Raw genomic sequence first — 18,822 nt, 5'->3', positions numbered from 1 at the left:
CTCTAGGAATTATTACTGTCATCTTGCTCTTGCATACATGGCAAATGGAAGTAAGGCACTAAAAAGTTAACAGGATTTCCCAAGGTCAAACCTTGGGAAAGGTAGGATTCAAACACACAAAGTATTATGTGCTACAAATACATTTCAATTACAAAATTGATAGTGTTATCCTTTCCCTTCAAGTTCTCACCGAGGCCTCTGTACCTCATGGCTTGGCTAGGATCACTATAATTGCACTGCTTCCATCAGGGCACATCACATTGGCCTACACGAGCTATACCTTGATGCTCCCCCAAGTGCGCAGATGACTTATACCTCTGAAGACCTTCAGTCTATGGGTTTAAAACTCCAGACCCTGAAGCAGTGTCCTTCCAACTAAGGCCAGATGAACTCGTTCTGTCAAACCCATTGTGAAGGAGCATCTGTTCTGGCCTCTAATGTGTATGATATTTTCATGCTAATATTAACAATAGGATATGTCATGATTACCTGAATATGCATTTTATCCCTATGAAATAGGTGTCATTATCCATATTTGATAGAAAACTATGCTGCAAAGCAGTTAATGACTTACATAAGGACATGGAATCAAGAAACAGCAGAACAAATAGTGAGATGTAGTTCTACTTGGTCCTCAAACTTAGCTGACTCCTAGCTAAGGCTGGCATCCTGCTCTGTGTTCTGCTAGATGCTAGATACTGCCCGGCTACCCCCAGGGCTTGGGGCCTGATTTTGATATTCTTAGCCACTGAAGTAGGTCTGGCTTTAACCAGGAAGGCCCTTCCTTCTGTCCAAGATGTTGCCTCCATTTGATTATAACCCAGTGATTCTGTCTTTCATATCTTAGGATAATCGAGACACAGCAGAATAGATCCATGTTTGTTCTCCTCTCAGATCTTATAATTCACATAGTTGGCTTATCTTGGCCACAGACAGTTATTGAAAAACTTCACATAATGATTTTGGGCCATTTCTGAGTATTTCCATGCCCCAATTTATCCCATAATTTCAGGAGTCATGCAACTCTCTGCCAGTCGTCACAATAAGTTTCCCTGGACACAGATACTTCATCAAAGATGGGTTCATAAAGACTAACTCACTGAAAGAGAAGTCATAGAAATTCTGCTGGGATTTCTGCAGGAAAGTCTCTTGCTTTTTTCCTACTGGACTAGATTATGGGAGAATTTAAAGTCTGCAGCTGATTGTGAGACCACATGTGGCCTGGGAATGGAGTCAACACTGAGAAAGTTAAGAGCAGGAGAGAAACAGATTGGGTCTTTTGAGTTCTACATCAAGATGCACAAAATGTCAGATTTATTTCTAGATTATTCATTTACACGAACAAATGAATTGCCTATTTTTGTTTAAGCTAATTTAGGTTGAGATTGAAGAGTCTTACTTATACAGTCCCAAATATAATATTTGGACTATGCTTATATAGTCCAAAGCTAAAGTTACTTTAGCTTTTGTGATTTGAATTCCAGTTCTTCTAGACCTGTGGTCTGCATTCAGCCTCATGGCCAAGATCTTGCCAGCTCCTACCTAACCTGACTGTCCTCATGTTGATAAGCTGTGATGCCTTTGATCTTTACAGAGCTCAACCCTTCTTTTGGATGTTCTAACATGGAAACCCTGACTCTTCCCACCAGCTCTCTCACCTGAGTCACGGGGTATGACATGATATAGATTTCCAGGGATAAATATCATGGGAATAGACTACTCTATCTCTCAGAGACCACAAAAACAAACAAGCTTCTCTCTGTCCTTACGTATTTCTCAGATTCTAGAGTTTGTTCAGATTTAATAAGTCTTCTGAACAACACCCAATGATGATGTTTTTCATTGTTGACATAGGAAGTGTAGGTTGGGGGATGGAGGTGGAGGTATAAATTAATACTACCTGGAAATAACACAATGAATGATAGGATTTTTTTTTTTTTTTGGTAAATCAGGCTCCATATATAAGATGGGGGACACTAAAGCCTCTAAATGAATGCCTCTAAAATGCTTACAAATCTAGTAATTTATCCCTAGATAAATTTATCATGGGACAGTAACTTAAAATGTAGACAAAACCAAAACATGTATATGAAGGTTTAAAAGTTATTCTTAAGATAGAGAAATTGGAATTAAGCTAAATATCCAACTCTATTGGCATGGGAAAATATTCTTGTTGTAATATTAAGTGAAAAATCAAGATAAAATTTTTTATTCTATATGATCTAAACTATGTAAAACAAAATTATACAAGCATAGAAAAGGCAAAGAAGTAAATGCATTAAAATATTAAATACTTATAGCCTCTGGGAGATACATGATATTTTCATCTTTATAATTTCTCTGTGTTTCTCAAAAATTTGAACCATGGACATGTTTAATTTTTTAATAGAGAAAGTGATTATAAAAGATGGTAGATATGTAAACTATATACCAACATGGAGATTGTTTATGAAATAATGCTAAGTGAAAAAATATGTATATAAAAACTTACTGTGATTGCAATTATGTAAATATGTTTCTGCATATAGGCAAGAACTAAAAGGGAAAATGTTTAAATAGAATTAGGTTTTGTATTGTGCTAAGGCTGTGGGATTAGGAGTAATTTATTTTTCTTCTCTAAGGATGCCTTTAAAGCTGCTTTAATTATGTGTCTGCAGTTTTGAACCACCCGCTCTTGTGCATGGCTACCATGCTGCTAGAATAACTTCCCAGGTTTTGTGTTAGCTCTGAAAATGGCCATGAGGCATATGACAATCACTAGGTCAGTCTCTGTTCCTTGAGTCTCCCAGGGGCTTGGTTTACATTCTGGGGGAGGACTTGGATTAAAGACAAATTCCAAGTTTCCAGGTAATGGCCAGCAGGCTTAGTCCATCACCATTTAACATAAGGTTAAGAAGGAAGAAATGACTTGAGGGGTATTCGCTATCAGGAATTATTCTCTGGAGGTTTCTATAATATCTCAGGAAATCAATGGTCTCTTTTGGATGCAGCCTAATCCCTATGACTATGATGTCCCTGACATTCTAGTCTTTTCATTGTCCTCAGCAAAGTGGGCTGGTTTGAATTCTGAGAGTTAATAACACAAATGAAGTGATACTTATATGTAGCAGTGGAAAAGGTAAAACACTTAGCATTAGATAGGTCTGGATCCAAACCATGACTTCATTACTAATTAACTGGTTTCATTTGGGAAATTTGTCTACTTTTGCAGCAGCTTGGTTTGCTTATTTGCAAAACAGTGAAGATGATACTTGCCTTATAACCCTCTAGCGAGGATTATGTAAATATATATAAAGGGTCCAACACAATTCCGAGTCTGAGTAGATACTCTCTGAATGCTGTCCCTTTAGTCTAGCTCATCAAAACTATGATTAGTTGCAAAGGTGTCAAGGAAACTCACCGGGGGAAAGAGCAGTCTCTTCAACAACAGATGGTTCTTGGAAATCCAAACAGCCGCATGTAAAACAGTGGACTCCTGCCTTGCATCATGTACAAACATGAACTCATAATGCATGAAGGATAAATGTAAAATGTAAAATCTAAGGCTATAAATTTCTTATAAGAAAACATATGAAGTTATCTTTATGAGTTGGGTTAGGCAAAGGGTTTCATTGATAAGACAAAAAGGCATAGCAGTTAGGATGCTGCTTGGAACATTTGCATCACACATCAGAGTATCTGCACTTGAGTCTTGATGACACTCTTGATTCCAGCTTCCTGCTATTGCAAATACTGAGGAGGTACAGCAGGCGATGGCTCAAGTAATTGGACCTCTGCCATCCAAATGGGATACCTGGCTGCAACAGTTGGGGCTCTGTCATGCTGAAGCTAGGAGCTGGGAGCTTCATCTGGGTCTCCTCCATGCATGGTAGAAACCCAAGAACTTGGGCTATCTTCTACTCCTTCCCAGGCACATTAACAGAGCTGGATTGGAAGCAGAGCAGTCAAGAGTTGAACTGGCACTATAATATGAGATGCTGGCATGGTAAGTGGCAGCTTAACCCTCTGCACCACAATGATGCCCCTCCACCCAATTAAAAATTAGTAAGGGCAAATAATTTGAATAGACATTTCTCTGAAGAAAAAATACGAATTACTTACATACATGAAATTATGTTCAATATCACTAGAGTTGGGGTATTGCAAATCAAAACCACAATGAGATACTAATTTATTCCCACTAGGATGGCTCTAATAAGAAAAAAAAGACAAATAATAACAAGTTTTGAGAGGATGAGGAAAAATTAGAAACATCCTACATTGCTGATGAGAATGTAAAGTGCTATAACTATTTTACTTCTTTTTTTTTTAAAGACTTATTTATTTTACTTGAAAGTCACAGTTACACAGAGAGAGGAGATGGAGAGAGAGAGAGAGAGAGAGAGAGAGAGAGAGAGAGGTCTTCCATCTACTGGTTCACTCCCCAGATGGCTGCAACGGCTGGAGCTGTGCCGATCCGAAGCCAGGAGCCAGGAGCCTCTTCCAGGTCTCCCACGTGAATGCAGGGGCCAAGGACTTGGGCCACCTTCCACTGCTTTCCCAGGCCACAGCAGAGAGCTGGATTGAAAGTGGAGCAGCCAGGTTTGAACTGGTGCCCATATGGGATGCCGGTACTGCAGGCGGCGGCTTTACCCCCTATGCCACAGCGCTGGCCCCATGTGCTATAACTATTTTAAAAAACAATTTGCCAGTTTCTCAAAATGTTTACCATATGACCAGTAATTCCATTCTTGGGTATATATACAATAGACCTGAAAACAGGTCCACACAAAATCTTACATACCAATAGTTGCCCAAATTGAAAACAACTTAAACATCCATCCATTAACAGATGAATAGATGATTGAATTGTGGCATATCCATACAAGGGAATATCATTCAGCAATAAAAAGAAATCAAATATGGATACATGCTATAATATGGGTGAACCTTGAAAACGTGCTCAATGAAAAAGCCAGACACAAAAGTCCATATAAATGATATGATTCCATTTGTATTAAATGTCTGGAATACATGGAGACAAAAAATAGATTAGTGGTTTACAGGGCATGGGGATGTAGGGAATGACTACTAATTGACAGAGCTATTTGAAATGATACTAATGTTCTAGAACTAGATAGTGGTGACGACCACACAGCTGTGTGAATGCACTGGAAATCACTAAATTGTGCAATTTAAAGGGTGAATTTTTTGGTATATGAATTATATCTCAATGAAGCCATTATTTATTTAAGGCATTTTAAAAAGAGATGCTCTATACTTATTTCTTTTTATTAACTGTATTGTAGAAGCAGGGAGAGGGGAAAAGGTGGGGAGAGAGGGACAGAGTGTCCCTCATCTGCAGCTTTGCTATCCAAATAACAGAAGAATCTGGGGCTGGGCCAGGACAGTGCTAGGAGCCAATCTTACTCAGGTAAGTGGCAAAGGTACCCAACTACTTGAGCTATCACCTGCTGCCTCCCAGAATGCACATCAGTAAGAAGCTAGAATTGGGAGTAGAGTTGAAAGTCAAACCCAGGCATGCACTTGATATGGGCTTTGGACATCCCAACCAGTGGCCAAACAGCCAGGTTAAACAGTCCCTAGCTCCCAGCAACTGTTATTTTGTTATTTTTTAAAAGCTATGGGATAAACATTCAGTGTGTCCTCCTCCTGCTTCCTGTTAATGCCCACTCTGAGAGGCAATGGCAATGGCTCAAGTACATGAGTCTCTCACCTGTGTAGGAGACCTGGATTGCGTTCTTGGCTCCTGGATTCAGCATGGGCAAGCCAAGGTTATTGCAGGCATTTGGGGAATGAACCAGCAGATGGAAGATCTCTGCCCCTCTCTTTCTCTCTGTCTCTCTACATTTCAAATAAATATAAAATAAGTAATTTTTTAAAAAGTTGTGACTGGCACTTTTAACTTGATAATGGGAATATAAAAATCCTTCCAGGAATGTGAGAAGGTATATTGTCATTGCCAAGTATTCTATTTCTTCTCACTGTTGTGTTCTTCCTGTGGGAAGATGATGTGTCTCTACCCTGTTGAATTCAGAAGTGGCCACATGACTTGCTCTGCGCAAGAGAATCTGGGAAGAAATGATACCTTCCAAAAGTTTTTAAAAGCAGACACCTGGCTCACCATCTCTCTCTTTTTTTTTTCAGCCATGATGGCCACCAGGGGATGTGCTGTCTGTGCCTCCACACAACCCCACATATTCTCTTAGTATGTATTATTTCTGCACATGTTGAATAACTTCCAGTTACTGATACCTGCACATCCATCCTGAGGGCTGTCCCTGATCACTGCAATTTGCTATGTCCATATTTTCAGCAGATTGGAAATGTCAAGGAATCATCTGTCCTACCCTCATGCCTGCATTTTTATGCCCCTCAAGGGGGTAACTCTTAGGTTTATTTTCCATTCTGGTTTCCAGGTTCTCCAGAGGGATTAAGTCACTGTTTCCCTCTGCAGTAGCTTGCTCAATAATGAAGCTTTCTTGGTTTTCTTCCTTTTCCCATTTCACTTCCCTACCAAGGCCTCCAGGATCACCTCCCAAATAAAATACTTGCACTAAAAGTTTTGTCTCATTGTCTGCTTCTTAGGGAATTTAAACTAAGATATCCAGCAATGTTATGAATAGAAGATGCTTGGTTAGCCTAGGTGCCAGAGTGAAAGTAATGCAGAGTAGAGTTGACTGCAATCCATGAGGGACATGTGCCAAAGAAATCTTTGTTTCTTAAGCTTTTGAAATTAGAATGCACTGTAGGGTACTGAGTTGCAGCATACCAAGTTAGGCTGCTACCTCCAACACTGGCAGCCCATTTGTGTGCCAGCTGAAGTACCAGCTGCTCCACTTCCAATCCAGCTCTCTGCAATGCACCTGGGAAGGCAGTGGAAGTTGGCCCAAGTGCTAGAGGCTCTGCACCCATGTGGGAGACCCAGAAGAAGCTCCTGGTTCCTGGCTTTGGACTGGCCCAGCCCTGGCTGTTGTGGCCATTTGGGGAATGAACCTATGTAACTTTTCCTCTCTCTCTGTAACTCTGTAATATATTTGTCTCCATTGTGAAAGACATATCACCAAAAAGCTGAAATGTACAGAAATGCAAAATGGTAAGTGGTTCTGAGGCTACTGGCTTGCTGAAATCTGGATGAAGCAGGAGGCAGTAGCAATTGAATGTATGCCTTCTATGAGATAAGAGAAACTCAAGAAGATGAGGATCATAGACAAGCTTCTACTTAGAGCAAGAACTTTGGGTGGGCCTTCCCAGTCATGAAGAGATCCCAGGAAAGAAAGTGGTTGCACAACTTCGGGGAGACAGCTCCTATGCATCACAGACTGGGAGTGAGGTATAAAGATTCAGGAATTATAAGCAGTGCTAAGCCATTCTGCTAACATTTTGTCATTGGATCTATGACCATACTCCATCCCCAATATTCATCAGGTCCTAAACAGAAGATGTGGGCAGGGACGATTGCAAAAACCATCACAGAGGGAGAGGTGAGCACAATGGGAGTTTTGAGACTGTGGAAAGACAACCAGAAAAAACTTCCTTCTCAAAGTGATCCTGAAATTAAAATTTCAAAACACATGAAGAAGCTGAATGCTAAAAATGATCCTAAACAAAACCAACCATTGGAAATTGAATTCCCTCCAGATGAAATTTATTTTATGGAACAAAAATTTTAAAATAAGTATATTGAGGATGTTCAAAGAAACAAATGAAGACATTAAAACAGAACAAGAAATTATGAAACAGAATAGGCAGAAATAAAACAAGAACAGGTGGATATGAACAAAATTAGAACTCTTGGGAATGAAAAACATAGTCATTGAAATATTGAAAAAGAGAAAAAAATCTAGACTAGACATGGGCAAGAAGCAAATTTGTGAATGCAAGTTACTTGTGAGGAACCAGAATCAGTGCAGTAAGACAAATGATAAAAATTATGAAAAATAGTTAAGAACCAAGGTGGGCCCCTTGGTAGGACCCAACATTTGTCTATTAGGAATTCTTGTGAGAATCAAAAGAATATGGAAAAGAGATATTTGAAGAGATAATTTTCCAATAATTTCCCAGAAATAAAGACAGGCATAGATACTTAGGTGGGAAGTCTATCACAGTACCAAGCACAGTTAAAAAAAAAAAAAAGAATTGATACCTAGACACATCAAAGTGAAAAGGCAGAAGAGTAATATTTTTTAAAAAATCTTGAAACCTACCCAAGAAAAATTAGGTTACAAAAAGCAATTATATAATGGCAGACTTCTATGGATGCCAGAAGACAAAGGAAAAAAATCTCCAAAGTGCAATGGAAAGCCCCCCTCAAACTAGAATTCCTATCTAGCCAAACTCATTCTGGAGAAGGTCCAAAATAGACAAAGAGGGTTACCCATGTACTGTCACTAAAATAGCTATTAAAGGATACACTTTAGTAAAATAAATAGGAAAAGCTGGAGATATGATAAACAACAGAACACAGAAATTCATGATCTATGTTGGAATAATAATAATACATTGTTCTTCTTTGTAAAGGTTTAACTTAAAGTCCAAATAAAATAAGTAGGCAGTTATGGGCAATGGCTAGGTGTATAGGTGGCTGAAGCATGCTAAGGCTTTTTTTTTTTTTTTTTTGTGGCTGAAAGGATGATAGACATTCTGAATAACTGTATAAAACATATAGGCCAGTATACAGAAATAAAATACATTGCATCTAAATATGCAGAGAGAATAAGAAGTAGATAACATAAGAAAGTTAACCAATACCCAAAAAGTCATGATAAGAGAAAGAAATAAAGAAAATGAATGATAAGCAGAAAGCACAAATATGGTGGTAGAAATATGTTCAATATATCAGTTATTACACTAAATATGAACAGATTAAATTCACTTGCCACAATATAGAAACTATTAGGTTGTACTTTAAAAATACAATTGTTACTTTTAAAAAATAAGCATAAAAATGAAAGGGGAATGACATTTCCAAGTATGATGATATTAAAAGTAAGATAAGCAGATTGTGGAATCAGTGTAGAGGCATGTAAAAGTGGTAGGCCAATGGAATAGTATAAAGAGAGCTCAGAAATATCTGTAAATAGGAAATTTGACATGTGGCAGACATGTAATTGCTGATAGATCAGGAGAGGATGGACTAGTGTTATATGGTGCTGAGAAAATGCACTATCCAGCTGTAAACAAATAAACAACAAAAAATTAAGTTCCTATCTTACACATAAATATTAGTCCTACATAAGACAAAGGAAAGAGTCAACTGTTACACAAAACTTGACGAATTTTAGAAATACAGGAGAATATGATAGCCAGGTTGGAAGGAAATTCCTAAATAAATCACAAAAGTAAAGCCCATGAAGCAACAGACTGATAACTCAGCTATACCAAAAATTTTTAAATCTTTCATATAGCAAAATTCATCATGAACAAAAAATGCATATTGCACTCTGGGAGAAGATATTTGCAATGCATATCAATGACAAATTATTGATATTCAGAATAGCAAGTCAATTTTTAAAATGGGATAAAGGATATGAAAATTCAATTCACAGAGGAAACCAAAGTGCCAATAAACAAACAAAAGAATACTCAACCTCATTAGTAATCAGGGAAACACATATTATAATAACAAAGGAGTATCATTCACATTTACATTCCAACTGGGAAAATTTGTAAGGCTCACAATTCCAAGTATGGAGCATGCACAGACATGGAAACTCCTATATTCTACTGTCGGAAGTGTAAATTTGCTCAACTACTTTAGAAAACAAGTGACCATTTGAAGATGAATGTAACGAGTGATTTCTCTCCTAGTTCTGGGTCCTAGAAAAATTCTCACGTGCAGAGTTGCTCTTGATAACATTGTTTGCAATTGAACACTAGAGATAAGCTAAATTATGACAAATAAAGTGGTCAACTTATAATCCTATCATATATTAAATACTATGCAGCAATAAAAAGGAATGAACCAGAGTTTTGTGGCTTGCCATGAATGCAGTTTTACAATATAATATTGATTGGGGAAAAGAGTCACAGAATGGCATTTATAGGAATAATTTATAGGGATCTGTGAAAAAATACTAGTTATATTTTTGGATACATACATATGGGAAAGCATTGAATTTATTTCAGTGGTTACCTAAAGAGTGAAGGGAGAGTGATACAATCACAGAGAACAGAAAAGTCCCAATTTTATCCACATACATATTTTTAAAATAGGGGACTCTGGCACAAATGGTGCGATGCTGATATGATAAAGCCAAGGTACAAATGGCTACTCACCATCTCTGTACTCCTTTTTTGTATATTTGAAACTATTCACAATAAACAAAGGAAGATTTTAAAGAAGACAGCACATAGATTGTTAAGGCTTCCAGATTTCCAGTTGGCATTTCAGAGGTGCCTAGGGTGTGAGGAGTGGCAGCACCAGGCCACAGTGCTGTCTGTGTTGAGCATGGGCTGGTGAGGAGCACAAGCAAGCCAGAGCCTCCCACTGGCAGATGCAGAGAGAAAGTGAGCTTACTGAAGCTGTTGCACCTCCTGGTGATGTGGGAAATGGGGGTGCATCTGATAGAGGCAAGTAGTTGGAAGTGTTCATGACATGGAATAGAGTTATCCACTACTACAGGGTCTAATGGTACTTCCTGAATTTTCCAAGTTACGGTACACATGGATAATATTTGTCTGGCACACTGGAGGGGAGGCTACACACTTAGGGGCTCCAGCTGCCCCAGGGCCTATCTGTGCCCCAGAGGGCTAAGTGGATGAACAGTTCACACTATCCCACAAGTATAGCCCATCTGTAGTATGCTGGTGTGCCATAACACACCTTTTGGGAAATTCTGACCCAGAATTGGCAAATAGTCCCTGTAACCACTCTGCCACACTAGCTGCTCCCTCAGGACCCTTCTCCCTGCAGTCTAGTAGCCAAAGTGTTAAGGCCCAGCACAACCAGTGGTCACTGGAGCAGTTAAGTATTGTGAGTATCGCCCATGGATGAAGATGAACCATCCCACTCATTCTCGAATGCTCTCTAACCCTACTAGTGCTATCATCATCCCCTTCGTTCTGAAAAAGAACGTAATCTCCTACTGCCTCAAGCTTACATAACATAGTAAAATACCTCTGACAAAATTAAACCGCTTTACCTCTCACTAGGCTAGATGTCAGGTCTAGTGGAAAGAAAGGATCTTTTAATCCCATGGCCACGTGGATTTGTTGGGCGACGACTTGAGGGACAAAAGTCATCTAGACTTCAACACAGCCAACCCAATCTGGTCGCTTTCCCAGACTAGATTCTTCCTCCTGGGCCACCTTCCCTTCATCCCATGGCACCCTCTCAGCGGTTTCCTCATTGTTCCGGATTCCAAGAGTGATTTAGGGAGAACTTGCCCCTGAGGTATGGGGTGACATTACAGTATTGGCCTTGTCATTGGCAGAGTCAAGAGGACACAGCACAGAGCAGAGGGGGAGAAGAGGAAGTGCCATGGGGCAGAGGGTAGGGGAGAAGGGTCATTCACGGTGCACGGGTTCTGCTCTTCATTCAGGGAGTCAGAGGAGGAGGGCAGGCACTGCATTTGATGGGCAACAAGGCATGGCTCCAGGGAATCACCGCGAAGCCAAAGCGAACGGCCGCACCTACTCACCAGGGCTGGTTATTGTCAGGAGATCAAGCCGCCGCTGTTGCTGCAAAAGAAAACACATACGTGAGAGTGCTGACTTGAGCCAGAGCCAAACTTACGGAGCAGGTCAGGGAGAGCAAGCAAAATGGATGCTTGGACCCACAGAGCAGGGCAAACTGAACAGAACGTGGTGCTCCCGTAACTCTGTAGAGGGGACTTGCACACTGCAGACAACGGGGAATGGACGACCCTTTTGTTTGTCTTTGGAAGCTTTGATGGTAAGAGCTGAGAGCCTTGAAGGTCTTCCAGTCAGACCTGTAATATACCAACAGAAAGTGAGGCCCTGAGAGGAATGTGACTCACTGAGAGCCACAGAGAAAGTCCCTCTTCAGCCACCCTGCCGTAGGGTAGGCCCCTTCTCCTGTACCAGAGTCCCTGAGCTTTGTCTTTGCACTGGATGGATGTCTTATATCCTGGAAGCTCTCTTTGACTTGGGTACATGTGTTACCATCACTGTCTAGGTCTTCCTTCCTAACCTGGATACTTTGGACTGTTTTATTTCTTAAGCCTGCTAAGCAAGGCTACGAAAATCTCAAAGAGTGGTGATCAAACCACTCCTGGCTGGCGCCACGGCTTAATAGGCTAATCCTCCGCCTGCTGCGCTGGCACACTGGGTTCTAGTCCTGGTTGGGGTGCCGGATTCTGTCCCAGTTGCTCCTCTTCCAGTCCAGCTCTCTGCTGTGGCCTGGGAAGGCAGTGGAGGATGGCCCAAGTGCTTGGGCCCTGCACCCGCATAGGAGACCAGGAGAAGCATCTGGCTCCTGGCTTCTGATCAGCGCGGTGTGCAGCTGCTGCAGCCATTGGAGGGTGAACCAACGGCAAAGGAAGACCTTTCTCTCTGTCTCTCTCTCTCACTGTCCACTCTGCCTGTCAAAAAACAAAACAAACAAACAAAAAAAACTCCTTCTCTAACTGAATCCTTATCCTTTTGAATCACAAATCATCCACACATAACAACATTTTTCTAGGCCACTGGGCTATATGGATGAGGCCCTTTGTGTTTGGGAGCAAATGGCCTTGGCTCTCCAAGGCCTGAGATGATCAACAGCTCAGCAGGGTGGCTGTCCCCCTGTGGCAGTATACCTCCGGGAAGCTCTGTCCTTCAGTGCATGCCACGGGAACCTGAGTGTACAGAAATGGGTTTAAGAGGCTATGGATACAGAGTGGTGAAGGGCTCCCTTAAAGATTTTTTAAATTTCTCTTCCTGCTGTTCTCTTTCTTTTATCTACATTTGTGTTTCTGTAAACAGTCTGCAGTTCTGTATGATTTTTTTTCTTAAAAGGGGTACAAAAAACTCCACATTGAGAATCATTTTTCCAGGATACAAAAAGTAGGAGTTTCTCATCACTTGGTATTTCATCCTGTGACTCTCTTGGCCATATTCCACCTCACCTGCCTTTACCTCCTTGTCAGTCTCCTCCTCCATTTAACTTTGATGTGCCCCAGTCAAATCCTCTATAAGATCCCTCTACCCCTTGCTTCTGTGACTTCTCATGGGCCTAAAAGCAAGTCTGTATCCTTTTAGGGCCCCATCATCACACATCCCTATTTTCCTGCCAGCTTGTAACTCATTCCACTTGACATTTTCAAGCAAACAATGCAACTCCAAGATGTCATTGATCTACATAGGGAGCACACATTCTTCTGCTGAAATGAAACACAAACTCACGCTGCTGAGAAGGAATGCTGGAACCAGATCCCCTTCCCTCCCAAACACGGAGCTGGGCCAGTGGGAAAATTGGCTCCAGCTGCCTTTGCCAAGGCCAACCTGTGTGGCTTGGCACTTTCCTCATGCATTAGGGAAGAGTCTATTGTGTTCTTATTTTTCCATAACCTTGACTTTGTGTTGATGACAGCTGCAGAAGGAGGTCTGTTTTACCTGCAAAGTGTCTGTTTCCAAATCAAGATGTTGCTAACTGGTGACTCTGTGCCCAGAGTCCAGTAGAGAAAAAAATGCACGAAAACCTCTTAGGAGTCAGACAGGTTTGGGCTTGTGTCCTGGCTCCTCGGTGTGGCTTTGTGTAACTTGCTGAATGGCCTCAAAGTTTACAACTCTAAAACGAACAAGTGAGGCTGAAATACATCAGGGACACTGAGCCAAATGCAACAGCTTCTGCCCTTGTGGGCTCTCTCTTCTGGTGTAAGGAGTTCTCTGAGAATCCCTGGAGCCAGGACACGGTGGGAGGTTGGGGGTGAGGAGGGGGTGGGGTCCAATGACAGAATCAGAATTTAAAAGGGACCATATTTAAGATATCCTCTCAAATTGCAATTTCCTGTGTATGTGTGAGTCTTCCTCACCAGATAAGAAGCATCTTAAGATGATTAGAACATCTATTAATTAAGGGCCTAGAATTTTTATTATTCATCTCAGTTGTATCGGTGTATGGCCTAGAGTAGCCTTGTTGAACTCAGCTGAACTAATCCCAAATCCACGTTATCCTTTCAAACCTCTGCCTATGCTTATGCTGAACTCTGCCCATTCTCTTGTCATCTTCCTGGGGAATCCCTCCTCACCTCTCAAGATCTCCATTACAGTCGTTGCACACCATCCTCTTCTCTCCCTTCCTCAGAACAGAACCAGTATTTCATACTCGTTTTTCCAGTGCATCTTGTAAAACCTATCTTTTCTATCATGCATTTTGTCTTGTCTGTTTCCGGTCCCTCTCACTTGGGGACAAGGCTGTGCCATTGATCTCTGTGCCTCCAGTGTCCTGAGCAAAGATCTGGAAGGAGTGTTTGATGTCAACTTGTTCAACGTGCATTGACTTTGTTAACTAGCAATGGATCAGCATGAATGGTGCACTCATTCCTTCCTCATTAAGACCTCCTCTGCCACATCTTTAAGGTTTCTTGCCTTTAGGTTTTTTCTCCCACCATATCTGCTGTCAGCAATACCTCTCTTTTCCTTTTGCCTCTAGAGTCGCTATGTCACCCAGACTCTTACAGCTCTTTTGTATTACCCTGTGGAGATTAAGTAAATCTAACCTTGTGACAAGTCCATTTAACCTACAGTTCACTAACATATATGTGCACCACCTAGTGGCACAAGCGGATAAGTGAAGGCAATATATTGTTTTAACCTGTAGCTCTTAAGATAGGATAGTAAAGTCTACCTGTTCTATATGCAAACGATAGCAAAGGTGTATGCTCCAGAATGCCTCTACAACTTTCTAGATAAGAAAGTGGACTATTCAAATAATTTCCTCAAAATACTTCAAAAATAAAGGGAATGAAATGAAACTGAAATATTTCATTATTAGTCTACCTATCATAATTATTTGAGTCTGCAATGGAAATTGGTATTTGTAAAAATACAGCACATGATTAATGGGATTTAACCAATAATGCACAATAAGTTCTACATACTTAGCCACAAAGTAGACATAAAGAATTACTAAATTATGATAATTAGTTACAAAGTGGGAGGGGCTTGAGCCTTTTATACGGAGATGATACATGAACTGCCTGGGTGGTGGGAGATGTAATAGTAGCAGGAGGAAGTAAAGTCAGTGAGGCAGGCGGCAGGTTTGGTAGGCAGGTAGAGGTTGCTGGTCACTGAACTGACCAAAAGCTACCGCGTAAAGAAGGCAGAGTCTTCATATGTGTGGAAATGGTATTTGTGTGTGTGTGTGTGTGTGTGTTTGGGGTGGGAGACAGGATGCCCATCCTCAGATAAAGGAATTCCACATCTAGACAGAGGGGAATGTGTCCACGTTTGCTTGTGTGGCATTCCTTGGATTCCTGGTGAGGTGTGGGTCATGTTGCCACGTTGGGTCAATCTTACTGCTAGCTGTGTAACAGCCCTGCATCTGGCCTTTCCTGATAAAAGTGGTGCTCCCTGGCCATTCTGAAGGAACCCATTTTTGTGATTAAATACTGTGTAGGGAATGCTGATCATGAGACCATAAAAACACAGGATGGGGATTCCAAGGTCAATAAGAGTAACCCCTGAATTTGTGCCATCCCAATTGCCAGGGAATCCAAAGTGAAGCTTAAGGACTTGCCTACCAGCATCACTGCTTTAGGAGTTATCCATTATTCCCCTATGTCTCCAGTGTTGTGTTGTTAATACAATGTCACTCTACCTCTGATTACAGCTAACTGTCTCAAGGGTAGATGTACTGAAAGTGGGTCTAAATTAGAAACTGCCTAGGAATTTGGGACCTTTTATAGGCTCATTATATATATTTCATTTATTTGAAAGTCACAGTTATAGAGAGAGAGAGGGAGAAGGAGAGAGAGAGGGAGAGAGGGAGAGAGGGAGAGAGAGATTTTCCAACTACCAATTTAGTCCCCAAATGCCTACAACAACTAGGGCTGATTCATGCAGAAGCCTGGAGCCAGGAACTCCCTCCTGCACTCCCATGTGGGTGGCAGGGACCAAAGAACTTGAGCCATCATCTGATGCATCCCAGGATGTACATGAGCAGGAAGCTGGTTGGAAAGCCAAGGTGGGACTTGAACCCAGACACTCTAACATGGGATGTGAGTGTCCCAAGCAGTTACTTAACCTGTTGTGCTGCAACACTTGTCCCTAGGCTGAGTCTTTATTTTGAAGTATAAGAGTGTAAGTCACATATTTTAATGTCATAACTAATATATTTTTATTCCTTTATTTTTTTTTTCTAATCCTTTTCAGGTAAGGTAGCATTAAACAAGAAGACATCAATGAATACTACTTAGTTATGTTGTTACTCAAGACAGCTGGAAAAGTCCAGGTACTGCTGCTTACTCATGTAGATAAAGACTAAAGACACAGGAGCAATATCCAACCAGGAAGATACTCTTTTTTTTTTTCATATCTGAAGCCTCTGTGATTGTAATTACAGGAAGCATTCCAAAGAATGAGCACTGGACTTAAAATCAAGTAAAGGTATAAATCCTGATTTCATAACCTCTGGGCTGTGTTATCCTAATCATGTTGTATAAGCTAGTGGCAGTTAGGTACCTATCCATAAAATCAGTATAAACCAACTCTAGACTAACTGGAAGGAGATGCACAGTAAAAAAGGGGTAACAGGCAGACTGGTTAAGAACTAGATTTCTGAGGGCGAGCTCTAGTTCTCTGCTAACTCAGGCTGAGACTTTGCGCCTCTTACCATCTGGCACGTAGCCTTATATAACAGCTTCTTAATTGGCCTCCCTGCTTCTAGTCTTGCCTAGTTCATCCCGTTAATCCTCCACACTGCAGTTAAAGTGAATTTTCTAGAATGCACATCTTAAAACTCATCAGGGTTCCTACGGGATAAAGTTTAAACTTCAGCAGCTATTGGAGGTCTTAAATGCTGTGGCCCCTGCTTTCCAGGGCCTGTTCTCTCCATCGGAGCTCCAGTCGTGATGGGCCACTTCAGTCCTCAAATTTGCTGTACTTTCCTCTCCAGGCCTTTGCTTATGTTGCTTCACCTGCTTGGGGAAGCAACCCACACCCTGTCTACTTTGTATAGCTAAGTCCTGTTTGTTGTTGGGTCCTTAACTCACATGCCACCTCTTCTCCGGAGTCTTTTTTCTGCCAAGGCTGGCCTGGATCTTGACCTTGGCCCGACTGGAGAGCCTGCTCTCTCCTCCACCCTCTCTTCTGGTTGAATGGGTTCCTGAGGTCAGGGAGCTGTGACTCCTTAACTTCTCTGCTCCTAGAGGCTAGCTCACCACCTGTCAGGAAAGACTTGCTGTTTGCCTGTTAGCAAGATGACAACTAGATAGGGTCCTCTTGAACTGGTCGGTAGAAGAGGTCTTTGGTGTTAGCCCATCTCTTCCAAGAGACACACACGCACATACAACACTCACGCACTGCTCCTGTAACTTTTTCCTCAAGACCCTCTCTGTTTCTGTATTGGGAATTCAGGAATTGGGCCACAGAGAAGCTGGCCTGCTTCATGTGGATGGGTAGTGGTGAGGCTAAGGTTAAAAATGGACTTTTTATTTTGGTCACGACTGCATTGCAATCACTTCCTAGAACGAGATGGGACATGGTGTTCTGGGAACTCTGGGCTGCTTGGATGTGTGGGGTTCTGCGTGGTAGAAGAGAATAGTCACTGATTATGTGTTCTGCTTTGCTCTCTGTGTTTTGTGCAAGATAGCTATTTAGAAAAAGTCAGGTTTTCACAGCACAGACTGAAGATGATTTAGACAAGAGCAACAGTAATTCCTGGGCATTTCCTATCACTTCAGAGGGCAGCCATCATGAGGAGGACCTAGGGATCAACACCCTCTGGAGGCGTGGGCCACAGGAGACACACATTTGGCCTCAGGGTTCAGCCACCTCCTTTTCTTGCAAATCTTCCTCCTCCCCCAGACTCAGTTTCTCCCCTCCACTCACCATAGTCACTCTGAAGACCTCTGGGAGTCCCGTGCCCCCTCTCTATCTTATCCTGAAACACAGCCCACTCCTTAGAAAATATTTTACATGGTGCTGGCCTCTGTCTTAAGGGTACTGCTTCTCATCTCTCCTATTCCAGTCTACTCTCCTCAGTGGCTGCAGGATTAATCATTCTAAATTAAACTCAATCCCTTATTTCAATAATTTAATGATCCCCATTGCATTTTTGACAAATATTACATGTCTTAGCTTGGCATTCAAGGAGAGTATGAAAAATTCCCACAAGTTTTATCGTGTTATTTAAAAAAAGCAGAGTTTATATTATAAAATAAGCTTTTATTTGGAAAACCAGTGAAAAGGACCTATAACTTTTAGGAGGAACTTTAGACAATAAAGCTGGGCTTGACTGTTTTGGTCTCTCACTTGGCAGGTGGCAGGAGAGAGGTAGGACCAGGTACCTCTGTGGAGAGAGGCATCGGAGATCATGGAGGCCTGGGAAATACTGTTTGGGGCACTAAGCTCAGGGCCATCTCCCACTGCAGTGGGATTCTGGTTTGACATCTGCCTGACCATTCTGCACACCATCTCTTCCCTGCTCCCCCCCTCAGCTCCTGTCCTTGACAAGGCCTTCTTTCCACCTCTGTTCTTGCTGAACAACCCAGCTTTCCTTGTCTCCACTCCACAATTAATTAATACCAATTGACGTATGTGTTAATTCAACAAATATCAATGGCATGTTTCCTATACATGTCCTAGGCATTTTGTTGGGGATAGAGTGAGAAAGACAGTCCCTATACTCAAAGAGCCAACTAATAGTGAGGTGTGGGA

General features: G+C 41.5%; 1 protein-coding gene across 6 annotated transcripts in view; it reads right to left on the bottom strand.

Annotated features, from left to right (window-relative positions):
• The window catches only part of LOC100353437 (AGBL carboxypeptidase 4), a 1,500,799-nt gene that overhangs the window by 324,544 nt on the left and 1,157,433 nt on the right, over positions 1–18,822 (bottom strand). For all 6 annotated transcript variants that reach the window (XR_016211041.1, XM_089300713.1, XM_089300715.1 and 3 more), the window contains exon 6: positions 11,643–11,682. Coding sequence is in view for 5 of the 6 variants with exons in the window: in XM_089300713.1 (XP_089156839.1) it covers positions 11,643–11,682 (40 nt within the window). In the remaining variant the exon portion in view is untranslated. The remainder of the gene's footprint in view (positions 1–11,642; positions 11,683–18,822) is intronic.

This window comes from Oryctolagus cuniculus, chromosome 7 (genome assembly GCF_051225735.1).
Source record: "Oryctolagus cuniculus isolate XC-2025 breed Fujian yellow rabbit chromosome 7, ASM5122573v1, whole genome shotgun sequence".
NCBI classification, from domain to species: domain Eukaryota; kingdom Metazoa; phylum Chordata; class Mammalia; order Lagomorpha; family Leporidae; genus Oryctolagus; species Oryctolagus cuniculus.
This window is presented reverse-complemented; position numbering and strand designations above follow the sequence as displayed.